General features: G+C 46.6%; 1 protein-coding gene across 1 annotated transcript; it reads right to left on the minus strand.

The window, feature by feature from the left end:
• Positions 1-2,006: 2,006 nt before the first annotated feature.
• Positions 2,007-7,543, minus strand: Xbp1 (X-box binding protein 1). The gene is given in 6 exon segments (XM_031340807.1): positions 2,007-3,244; positions 3,541-3,624; positions 3,627-3,686; positions 4,411-4,545; positions 6,082-6,178; positions 7,045-7,543. Coding segments are annotated over 6 exon segments (1,143 nt in total). The 5' UTR covers positions 7,251-7,543; the 3' UTR covers positions 2,007-2,683.
• Between the last annotated feature and the right edge of the window lie 5,248 nt (positions 7,544-12,791).

Below are 12,791 nucleotides of genomic sequence, written 5' to 3' on the forward strand. Positions count from 1 at the left end.
CAGGACAACCAGGGCTACACAGAGAAATCCTGTCTCGAAAAACAAAAAACAAACAAAAAAAAAAAACAGAAATAGCTTGTCAGAAAAATTTTTAAGTCACAAGGGTAAAAGTATTTGGGGTATTCTAGTCCTATAATCCCAGGATTTGAGAGGAGGCTGAAGGAAGATCCCAAATTCAAAGTCATTATCTGTTCCATATTGATTTCATGAGCCCAGCATGGACTGTAAGAGACCCTGTCTCAAATGGTCTAGGGGCATCCCCATGACCCATCGGTTAGTCAGTAAAGTGGTTGGCTTACAAGCAATCAAATTTTGAGTTCAGATCCCTAACATTCATTTTTAAAGGGGTCTGGGGGTTGTGTATGTTTATTCATCACAGTACTTGGGAAGACAAAGAGGAGAGTCCTGGAGCTTACTGGCCGGCTAGTCTACCTGAATTTGTGAGGTCCCGGTTCAGTGAAAGATCTTTTCTCAAATAAGGTTGACTCTGGCCTAATACATGTACCCAAGGAAATTCATACCCATACATGGAACATACAAAATAAAAAAAATAGAGATATCGTCTCAATAGTCAGAAAAGTAACACTTGAGTTTTTGAGCTTCTAGGAGACAAGAATTGAATTGATACTTGGAATACTCCTGGAGTAGGCCGAGTGTCTGCTGTCTAGCTCTAGCTCATCTGATAGAAAAGCAATGAGGCAGATGCCTAGCTGTCGTGAGGCCCAGGGATTTTGTCTGCAGCTATTGCTTGCACCTTTAGTCTGAATTTTGGAATAATACATTACTAGAGTATTTGGTTTCATAGAATAAAAAGGTTGATTTTTAGATCTAGCCAGGCAGCTTGATGTTTCGGTATGAAAATGTTCTTGAAAGCCAGATGTTTTTTCAAAGCTGATCTGTGTACCTTTTTGGCCATCTGTACAGGAAATGAAACCCTGAAAATCTATACACTATCCCATCTTGTTAGTACAGCAGCCACTTCAGTGTGATGATATTAAATGTAAATGACTTTTTACTTAGAAATACTTACGCTCTGTGGATGGCGGCAAATATCTCTGTATGATCCCAAAATAGATTATTGGTCCTCAAGTATTCATGAGATAGCTTTCAGTCTTGGACCTACTGACTCTCAGAATTCTATCTGTAGGTTCACTTTGATCGCCCTAAAGTAATATTGATAGGGAAAATATATTTAAATGCTAAATTGTTACTCTGCCTGTATCAGTGAAAAATGAAGTTCTTTGCCAGGGCAGAATGTGCAGTGAGGATATTGTCATTGTCTCTGGAGTTTTGTAGTTGATTTCTTTCTGAATAAATTTGCTGGTTTCCATTCTAGAGATGGAACCAAGGCTTCATGCATGCTATGTAAGATACCCCAGCCTACACTAAGATTCAGTGAGGGATTAAAACCTTTCCAAAGTGGATGAGGAGAAAAAAAAACGAACTTTCCAGTGCATAGAGGTGGCAGAGGTTTAGCTGCTAGAGACACTAAAGTCCTTCTTTCCAAGTTAGAACTGGTTATCTGTCCCCTCAGTCACTCAGCTCAAAAGTGTCAAGAGGTAAAATCGGGAAGCCCGATACTTCCTGATCATAGCAAAACAGTGTGTATACTTGCCCATTATGCACATCTTTATTTATTATTTGTAAGTACACTGTAGCTGTCTTCAGACGTACCAGAAGAGAGTGTCAGATCTCATTATGGTAGGTGAGCCACCATGTGGTTGCTGGGATTTGAACTCAGTACTTTAGAATAGCAGTCAGTGCTCTTAACCACTGAGCCATCTCTCCAGCCTCATTATGCACATCTTAGGTTTAACGCCCAACCAGAAAAAAAGGTGGTTAGGCTCTATCTCTGGCACTTAGTAACTGTGACATTGGCCAACTGGCCTGAAGAAAAAGCTTTTTTTTTTTTTTAAAGTGGTATGCTCACTTTAGTTGGATAAATTACTCCTTTAGCAAACAATAAAGAGAAAATACAACAGCCCTAGAAATCACAGAACAGGATGCTGCGTTGCTTTTTTTTTAATTGCATGGGTAGTTTTAAATAAACGGAGAAAGCACCTTCTAGAAGCTGCACTATCGAGAAGAGTCCATCAAGCATTTACACAGTAAATTTTCATCATTTTACAAAGATTCTCAATCTTCATTTAAAATGTACATAAGGGAAAACAAGCCCCTCAGGTTGGTGTTTCTCTGTAGAAGTCAACGAAATAAAACCTGGGATGCAGAGAATGGAGAAAAATGATAAGGGGCTGTTCATGAATCCCATGTCCACTTTAGGACATGTCAAGAGGCAGGTGTGGAGTTGCACACCTGGTAAAGCCCAGCACTTGGGAGGTGGGGTCAAGAGGGTCACAAGTTTCAGCCTAGCCTCGACTACATAGTTTGAAGCCAGGCTGGGAGATAACTACCAAATGACCCTCCCTGTGATTTAGAGCATATTACCACCTCTAAGATAAACTAGAATCTCAAAAGCTGTAGTATTGGAATACCTTTGAATACCTTAGACAGCTGAGTGTCAAACGACAATACTTGAACGTCATCTATGAGGTTTGAAATACTTTAGAGGAATTCTTAAAAGGCCAGACAGCCTCTACTTTGGCTTTTAACGAAACAGACAGGCCTATGCTATCCTCTAGGCAGTGTGATGGTCAGGGAAAGGGGCCCAATGTCGTGTGGCTCCTTAGACACTAATCAGCTGGGGGAAGAGTTCATTGGCAAAAGTATCCTCCCAGGAGTGGTCTGTACCAAGTGGAGAAGACATGTCACTGAAGGGAGAAGGGGAGCCCTCATATCCACAGTCACTGTGAGCATCCAACAAGCAGGAAGGTGGTCTCAGACAATGGCTGCATGAAAGCAGGTTTGAGATGCCCAGCTCCGGAATGAAGTCATCTTCCAAAGGTTCTTTCTTCACTGAGACAATGAATTCAGGGTGATGATCCTCTTCTGAAGAGCTTAGAGGTGCTTCCTCAATTTTTACTACCACATTAGTTTGGCTCTCTGTCTCAGAGGGGATCTCTAAGACTAGAGGCTTGGTATATACATGGTCAAAACGAATGAGTTCATTAATGGCTTCCAGCTTGGCTGATGAGGTCCCCACTGACAGAGAAAGGGAGGCTGGTAAGGAACTAGGTCCTTCTGGGTAGACCTCTGGGAGTTCCTCCAGATTAGCAGACTCTGGGGAAGGACATTTGAAAAACATGACAGGGTCCAACTTGTCCAGAATGCCCAAAAGGATATCAGACTACAAGAGGCAAAACACAAAAGAGTTCACTATTAGAATGAATGTGACAGTCAGTCTACCAGAAATACTTAGTACTGGGCTCCACAATGTTACTTAGGGCTTATGCTCTCAGATCACAGGACCCACCCATGGAACAGTTTCCCCCTACTCCATGACATAATCCGCTGAAGACTAGGAAGGTGACTGCTTACCCCTAGCCCCACCAACACTAACTTCTCCATTTGCCTGGCTAGGCATGTCACACGCTACTTAGATGCTGCAGAATGAGCACTTTAGTAAAGCAGAATGAGCTCTACCTCAGAATCTGAAGAGGCAACAGCGTCAGAATCCATGGGAAGATGTTCTGGGGAGGTGACAACTGGGCCTGCACCTGCTGCAGAGGTGCACATAGTCTGAGTGCTGCGGACTCAGCAGACCCGGCCACCAGCCTTACTCCATTCCCCTGAAAGGAAAGACCACAGTAAGTAAAGAGCCAGTAGGCTACAAAGGAGCTGGGGAGGTGGCTCTGAATATAATGTGCTTGCTGTGCAATTCTGAAGACCCAAGTTCAAATCCCCAGCTCCAAGGGAGACATAGACAAGAGGCTCACCAGGGCTTGCTGGCCACCAGCCCAGCTCCAGATTCAGTGAGACACTCTGCTTCAGAAGAATAGGGTGGACAAAGATAGGACAAGACATCCAACATCCTCCTTAGACCTCTGTACGTAAGCAGATGTGTACAAACGCACACCCATGTACATATACGCACCTACATAACCATACAAAGTAACACCTGCCTGTAATGGTAACATCTGGAAGGTGGAGACAGGAGGATTATCAGCTACTCAGCAAGTCTGAGGCCAATCTGGGCTACATGAGACCCTATCCCTCCAACATGGCCAAGACACAAGCCACTTGTTCATGCATATAATTCCAGCACTTGGGAAGCTAAGGCAAGAGGATCATGAAATCAGTTCAAGGAAACAAGGAAAATTCAGGATTGATCAGCTAGGCGTGGGGACATGTGCCTGTAGAAGCACTACTTAGAAGCAAAAGAAGTGGCACAAGTTCAAGACCAGCCAAAATCAGACATTAAGACCTTGCCTCAAAAAGGAAATGAGAAAAGATTTGATCGGAGGTCCAGAACACAAATCTGGTAATGCCACAACCAGTTCTCACAAGATCTACCTTGGACTCTGCCTCTGGAGCCTCTTCAGTATCCAGCGTATCCATTCCCAAGCGTGTTCTTAACTCCTGGTTCTCAATCACAAGGCCATGAGTTTTCTCTCGTAAAAGCTGATTTTCTAGCTGGAGTTTTTGGTTCTGTAAGAAAATACAGAAGAGGCTCTTAAGACATGTAGTTCCTTCAATAGAGTCCACTGGAAGTTCCGCTACAGCTGGTTTCCTTATTGAGCTGGTAAACTCTGTGTGCAGTTCACAGTCATTGTGTCACTGGTGGCTGGTGGTACAGATGAGCTGGTAGAAGACTTGCCCTCCCAGGCTTGAAGCCCTGGGTCCCACCTTCAGCTCTGTATAAACTAACATGGGTGGCTCATGCCTGTAATCCCACCACTTGGGTCATATCAGCAAGAGAAACAAATTTTGGGTCATCTTTGGCTACACAGCAAGTTAGAGCCCAGCCTGGGATATATCAAGCTGTCTCCCAAAAAAATGCCATTGAGCCTCAAGCAGGCTGAGGCAGGAAGAGCTGTTTATTCAAAGCCAATCTCTGAAGAGAACAAAGCAAAAGTGTTTTCAATGGTGACAGTGACATCATAATGCCTACGAGTACGACTCACAGATTTCAGCCAAAAAAAGTCACTTGCAACTTAATTTACATATGTGTTAATACACTACCTTTTAAAAAAAAGTGCGGCAAGGTGGATCATTGCCTGTAATGTCAGCATGCTGAGACAGGAGGCGTGCTGTGAGTTACAGGCCAACCCAAGGACCTATCTGAAAATAATCTTTAAATCATTCACCATTCTGTCTTGAAGGGGCAAGTGTAGATGCTGGTGGTTAGTGGTCCAATGGCAAAGAAATGGAGGCAGCCTGGATGCGCAGCACAGAGGACCAGTGAACCATGAAAGTGTAGCGCACATACAATGGATACTACTCATCTGTACAGAGAAAGGAAATTGGCAGAGAAACTGTATAAATTTGGAAAGTAAGCGAAGTGACCCAAACTCAAACCAGGGCACACATGGATGTAAATGTGGCAATGCCTAAAAAAGCTATAAATAGGTAAAGTTAACTAAACTAACTCCCCAAAGAGTAAAAGGATGCTTGGGTGGAGGGGCACAAAAGGGCACTGACAGCAGAAAGGATACAAGGGGTGAGAGAGTATAAGGAGGGAGGGGCGGGGGCGAAGGACAAGACAGGAAAGAACAATCAACTAAAACGGGCTGTTTGAAAATGGCCTAGTGATACTTGATACTCTGCTGAGTAGACAATACAGTAGGGGTGGTGGGCTATACCTGACAATTGTTGTTTACTAAAAACCGCTATTGATATGACCCACATTTTAAGAACCAGCTGATGATTAAAACTTTCAAAAAGACAATAGTTCTTGCTAAGATTGGTTAGCCAGTGAACCCTAGAAGGAAGGGGCAGCCTCTAGGGTCAAAGCCAGGAGGCACTACAGCTTAAGCAATCAGTGATCTATCCAACCTGGCTAATCTCCAGGCAGGCTATGGATAGAATCAAGCTGCCCAGGGTGAGTCACGTCTGCTTTCACCGCCTATCTGCTAGGCTAGTTAAACTTTAAATGGCACTTTGAGTTGTATTCTAAAGGGCTGAAGCAGCTTAGGATGGGCCCTGGTATGGAAGGGATGGAAGCATGGCTGGATGTCCCTTTACCTCTTCTTCCAAATCCACCACTTGCTGCTCCAGCTCGCTCATCCGGGCTTTCTTTCTATCTCGAGCGGTCTGCGCTGCTACTCTGTTTTTCAGTTTCCTTGGGGAGGAGACAGGGAACTTAACTGAGTCATCTCCAGCTTTCCTGTGTCTTCATTTGCAGACGTGGCCAGCTGGTGCTTTCGTTGACTTTACAGAATAAGGCTTAGCAGTAGTAAACACGCTTAAGGCTCCTATCAAAACACACACACACACACACACACACACACACAGAGAGAGCTTTCTATCCAAAGGCCTTGAAGACTTGCTGGACTCTCTCCCGCGTGGCTATACACACACACACACACACACACACACACACACACACACACACACACACACACAGAGAGCTTTCTATCCAAAACACACACACACACACACACAGAGAGAGAGAGAGAGAGAGAGCTTTCTATCCAAAGGCCTTGAAGACTTGCTGGACTCTCTCCCGCGTGGCTGTCCACCCGGATCTCATTTTACCACCGGGCTGACACATTCCCGTTGCGTCATAAGCTTCTTCCCTCCTCCCCCGCTACTTTCTGGTTCCAATTCCGTCCTACAGGCTCCTTGCTAGAGCCACATCCGTGAAGGCGGCAGGGACGCTCCCAACTGTCCCTCCCCAAGCCCAACTCTCGGGATGCCCGAGGCAGTTGACTCGGTTCCCGGGGTTGAGTTCCCAAGTGGCTGCAATGACAGCTGGAACGGTTCCTACCCTGTGACCACAAAGAGCACATTTACAGGAGGACCGGGCGTCGGGCGCTCCTACACACATCCCGGGCACAGACCTTCGGAGGGGCTGCCACCTCGGCTCCGCTCCCTAGGCGAATCTAACCCACCGTAGAGAGCCCACCCGCCGGGCACACGCGAGAGGATCCCGATCCCAGCCCCAGCCCTGCTGCCCCGCGCCCCAGCCTCGCCCGCCGGGCCCACCTCCGCAGCGCTTTCTCCTCCGGGCTCAGGTGCGTGAGGCGCTGCCGCTTGCGAGCCTGCGGTGTCCCGCTCGCTTCCGACCCTGCTGCCCGCGGGCCGGGCACCATGAGCGGCAGCGCCCGGCCGCCGGAGGCGGGCTGGCCAGATAGGAGTAGCACTTTGGGGGCCGCCGTGGCCGCGCTCGGCGCCGCTGCCACCACCACCATAGCGAGGAAACGTCTACGCCAGCGCCGCCACCGCCCCGTGGCCGCCTGCCGCGCCCAGCCTTTCTAGGGTCGTGGCCGTCTGCAATTGGCCGGCGCTCCGTGACGCGCGGCTGTATTCATCGTTTATTGGTCCTGTAGGTCCGGGGGCGGGATCAAGCGGGCGGGGTGAGTGTCCAGCGTGGCTGCACAGCTGTTCTCCGCCAGGCGAGCTGGGCCTAAGGGTGGGTGGACAGTGGCGACCACCGGTTGCTGGAGTCCAGGGTCCTCGGCAGACGCGTCCCCACCCAGCTGAGGCTGTTTGCCCGGAATGACAGGCTGTCGTCTCAGGCCAGATTTCCAAACCGAGTCTCACAGATCGTTACCCTAGCCCGACCACATTTTAATGTCCGGTGCCACGTCGGCCCCTAGTGCAGCCGAAAATCGAACTGGTGGCATATCCGGCTTAGGGTTAGCAGACACACACAACACACACAACACACACACACACACACACACACACACACACACACACCTGGGGAAATTTCACAAAATGAGTCTTCAGAAAATGAGATGATTGCAAAACAAAATGTAGGTGGTGCTCGCTTGTAATCTCAGAACTTTTATTGCCAGTTTGAGGCCAGCCTGAGCTACATAGAGAGATCTAGGCCAACTGGGGCTATAGATCAAAACCTATTTCATATAAATTAATTGGTTAATTAATAACTTTAGAAGAAAACACTAGAACCCTGGTTAGCATGTAATAAGGGATTAATAAAGTCTGCATAGCGAGAATACATGTGGTTTCGTTTTTCTTCACAGTTCTAAACTCTTATGGTGTGAGCTTTTATCACTGGTGTTGTCTTTGTTCTGCTGTGATGGAGCCTGACCCCAGAACCTAGTGTTGTACCACTCCACTCTTTCCTCAGCCCACTGGATAAAGTGTGTAGATACCCCACTGAGCTATGCCTCCAGCCTTTAGCATTTCTATCTTTTGGGACTGCGAGTGGGGAGAGGGTGGAAATAGCTTTTGGGGGGCAGGGGTATCCTCTATTGCTCTCAGCCTTGTTCTTCTGAGACAGTGTACTTGAAGCTTGCCCCCGGGGCTATGCTGACTGGTCATTAATCCTCCATGCTCTGCCTGTCTTTGCTCTTCACTGCTGGGGTTACAGGCAAGCTCAGCTTTGCCAACTTCACCTGGGAGCTGGGCATTTCTCACCCACACAGCCATCTATCCAGCCCCTACATTAGTATTTTTTTTTCTTTTCCTTTTTCCAAAAAATTATTTTTTATTTACTTTACATCCTGATCACAACCCCCCCTCTTCCCAGTCCCACCCTTACAAATCCTTTTCCCCATTGCCCCCTCCCCTTCTCCGTTGGATACCACTCCATCCTGGGACATCTAGTTTTAGCAGGACTAAGCACATCCTCTTCCACTGAGGCCCAACCAAGCAATCCAGGTAGGGTAGGGGGATCCAATGGCAGGGAACAGAGACCAAGACAACCCCACTTCACTTGTTAGGGGACCCACATGAAGACCAAGTTGCACATTTGCTACAGATGTGTAAGGTCCAGGTCCAGCTCCTGCTGGTGGCCCTTGTTGGTGGCCCATGCTCTGTGACCCCCAGGGTCCCACATTAGTCTCTTTATGTCTTCTTGTGGTGCCCTTGACCCCTCCAGCTTGCTCACTTCTATCCCGTACTCTTCCACAAGACTCCTCAGCTCCACTTGATGCTTAGCTGTGGGTCTCTACATCTACCTCCATCCGCTGCTGGATGAAGCCTCTCAGGAGAGTTATGCTAGGCTCCTGACTGCAAGCATAACAGAATGTCAGCAGCTGGCTCTCTCACATGGAATGGATCTCCAGTTGGGTTGGGCATTGGTTGGCTCCATTGGTCTGCTCCATCTTTATCCCTGAACATTTGTAGGCAAGACAAATTTTAGATTGAAGGTTTTCCTGGGTGAACTGATGCCCCCTCCGTCCTCTAGAAGTCCTGCCTGGCTACAGGAGGTGGACACTTCAGTTTCTATATCCCCCCCCCCGTAGGAATCTCAGGTAGGGTTACCCCCATAGAATTGCCCTACCCCCACCTCACCCAAGGCTTCCAGCTAGTCACCAGAGAAGCCCCTCCTCCACTGAGTTTCATTCTCACTCCTAGCCCTTCCCCGCCCCATGCATTAGGTTGTTTTGGTTTTGCTTATTTTTTTTCTTAGATGTATTTATTTCATGTATGTGAGTACACTATCACTCTCCAGACACACCAGAAGAAGGCATCAGATCCCATTACAGATGGTTGTGAGCCACTATGTGGTTGCTGGGAATTGAACTCAGGACCTCTGAAAGAGCAGTCAGTGTTCTTAACCGCTGAGCCATCTCTCCAGCCCCCACATTAGTATTTTTTTAATGAGGAGAAAATAAAATGTTCCTTGTGAAAACAGAGCTGGGCTTTACCCTGGATCCCTTGGCCTGTGGCAGTGTTACTCAGGAGGCTAGAATTGGTTGGTTGGTTGGTTGAGTTTTTTATTTTGTTTTGTTTGTTTGTTTGTTTTAGACCAGCAAAGTTTGGTTTTACCCTAGATCTCTGGTCTATCTAGGCTCTGGCTTCTGGTCATCCAAGTCATCCAAGGAGGAGAGCCATGCTCTTTTGGAAGAGGAGGCACCAGACGGCAGTAAGAGAGCAATTTAGATCAAGATATTAAACCTGGAGAAACCTGAGACAACTCACTGATGCTCGTTTGTTTTCTGGAAGCAACTACAGGTGTTAAGTTCCCTAGATTACAAAACAGAACCTTTTCAAGTAGGTACTGTTTCCTGCTCCGTGCTTGGCATATCCCGGGCTCTCAGTGTTCAAAGATGAGTAAAATTGCTAGTTGGCAATTGAAAATTATGCCAAACTTCAAAGAGTTCTAAGTGATTGGCTCTTTGAAATTATAAATATACTTCGTCAGGGAGGAAAACTAACAGCACAGCCTCTTTTCATCCACCCTTTAAAGCAGTGCTTCTCACCCTTCCTAACGATGTGACCCTTTAATACAGTTCCTCATGTTATGGTGATTCCCCAGCTGTAAAATGATTTTCACTGCTATTTCAAAACTGTAATTTTGGTACTGTTATGAATCACAATGTAAATATCTGGTGTGCAGGATATTTGATATGGGACACCTGTGAAAGGGTTGTTCAACACCCCACCCCACCCCGACCCCAAAGGAGTCACTACTCACATTGAGAACTGCTGCTTTAAATAAGCATGTTTTTGTTATTCCCAAACTGGCCTGTGAGCCTTCTGGCATCCATTTTCTCTGTTCATATGATGAGGGGAAACCAATGACCACTCCTTTAAAACAGGCAGGTCCAGCTCAGCATCAGAAGCACACACTGTTTTGGGGGGCTTGTATGGGCAAGGAATCAAAGTAGCTGCAGGAGAAGAAACAGGCCTCGCTTGAACTGTGAGCTCTTGTCCTAGAGACAAGAGACTCGTCACTGTCTGTGGGCTCTTTCCAGAGAAGTCTTTGGAGGCGTCTCCAGGTCAGATCCATGTGAAAGGACCTTATAAATCTGTGAGAGGTGCTGGGGGAAGTTATTTAACTGTAGCGTACACTTTCAGTGTGTCAGGATTTAATACTGCCAAGAGAATGCCTGGCTGTGCTGGAAATTCCCGAGAAATACTGAAATTCAAAACCTGTGGAGCTGAATAGATGACTCAGCCAGTGGAGGCCCTGGCTCCTGAATGAAGATCCTAGCTGATCCCCAGAAGCCACAGGAAGGTAGAAGGAGAAAACCAATGCCAGAGAGTTGCCTCTGACTTCTAACACACAGGCTATACGCATGCCTAGTTACACCACGCATCCACACACACAAACATGGTAATAATGATTATAATATACCATAAGGCATAGGAAGAAAAGGCAGAGTTGGGGGGTGTGGCTCAGCAAGTAGAGCTCTTGCTTAACAATTATGGGATCCTACCACTGCTGGAAAAAATTAACAAAGAAAGAGAAGGGGAGGGAAGAAGGAAGAAAGAAAGAGAGAGAGAAAAAGAGAGAGAGAGAGAGAGAGAAAGAAAAGAAAGAGAATGTGGACGATTCCTGCAAGGCACAGTGACTGACTCCCTGGATGGACAAATCCCAAGATTCGGGGCAGAGGAGAAGCATTTATTGGCTTCTATTTTGGTCTTGGTTAGCGGGGTAGAAGTAGAATGTTGACTTTTCACTCCTCCATATGTTTTTCAAGGCTTTTTAGTCTTTCTGGCAAACATTTCAAATCATACTGAAAACAGTAACTTGACTGGCTGCAAACTGCTGCTCATGAAATCCTCAACAGTTAAGTGCAGACGCTTGAGTGGTTTCATATCCTCTGTCCATGAGTAAGTAGATAAGTCTTGCATCAGATACCATTACTGTTTTAAAACATCCACAAGACGCAGTTGGTAGAAACTAGGTAAACTACAAAGTCCCCAGCTTCTGTGACACGCAAGAAGCAGTGACAAGCAAACAAAATATGGAGTCAAAAGACAAGTCGAAGCAAAGAGGGGATCACTGGCCTGAACCCACAGAGGAGACACTGTCTCTTAGGAGATCTTAGAGGAGCCACAAAGCACCGGAGGACACTCACCTGCGCAGTGCAAAGTAGACTTAGAGACGCTGAAAATGATAAGTTGTCTATATATGTTACTGCAATTTTTTAAAAAAAATCAAAACCAGGTAGTGGTGGTGCATGCCTTTAATTCTAGCACTCAGGAGGCAAAGGCAGGTTAATCCCAAACACTATTTACATAAATAAATGTGTTGTTTGTAATTTTATCGTTTTCTTGTTTTGTTTTTTGGGGGAGGTGGGGGTTAGTTTTTGTTTGTTTGTTTTGGTTTTGTTTTTTTAATTTCACTGCCTTTACTAGTGCTTTTAGAACAAGATTTCAGAAGGTGGCATGGCTACTATGGAAACTGAGGCTGGAAGATCACTTGCTCCAGGAATTCCAGGCCTGCACTCCATAGGGAGAGCCTGTATCTAAAACTAAACCAAAGATGTCGGAACCCTCTACACAGAGCAGGTCCAGGGCACCTGCAAAGAAACTCTTCCCAAGAGCCGTGTGCTCGGGAGAACGGTACCTTGGAAGCAATGCTTCCACTCTCTCACAAAACCAGTTCAAGTACCCTTCAAGGGAAGGCCTCACCTCACCCAAGCTTCTCTCTCAGGAGCTGCATCTTCAGGCAGAAGATCCTCCAGTCAGAGAGCTCGTAGCTGATGGTGATGGAGTTGAGAACAGAGACGACCTCACTAGTGAGCCCGTTTCTTCTCAGTCGCACGCACATCTGCCATCTCGGAGACGCTAAAGGAAGACAACGCTGAATTGTAGGCTTTGTGGATGGATCACTGCGTGACTCCAATGATTCTAATGCAGGATCACTACACGACTCTAACTAACAAGGCATTGGAAAGGCATTTCCATGTCACAGGTCTTCAAAGCCTGACAGGACTTGGATCTCCCAAGTGCTGGAAGCCCCTTCTTGACATTTGGTGTTTATCATCGTCATCGTCATCATCATCATCATTTATTTTCATTAAATT

The sequence above is a fragment of the Mastomys coucha genome, unplaced genomic scaffold (genome assembly GCF_008632895.1).
Source record: "Mastomys coucha isolate ucsf_1 unplaced genomic scaffold, UCSF_Mcou_1 pScaffold22, whole genome shotgun sequence".
NCBI lineage: Eukaryota > Metazoa > Chordata > Mammalia > Rodentia > Muridae > Mastomys > Mastomys coucha.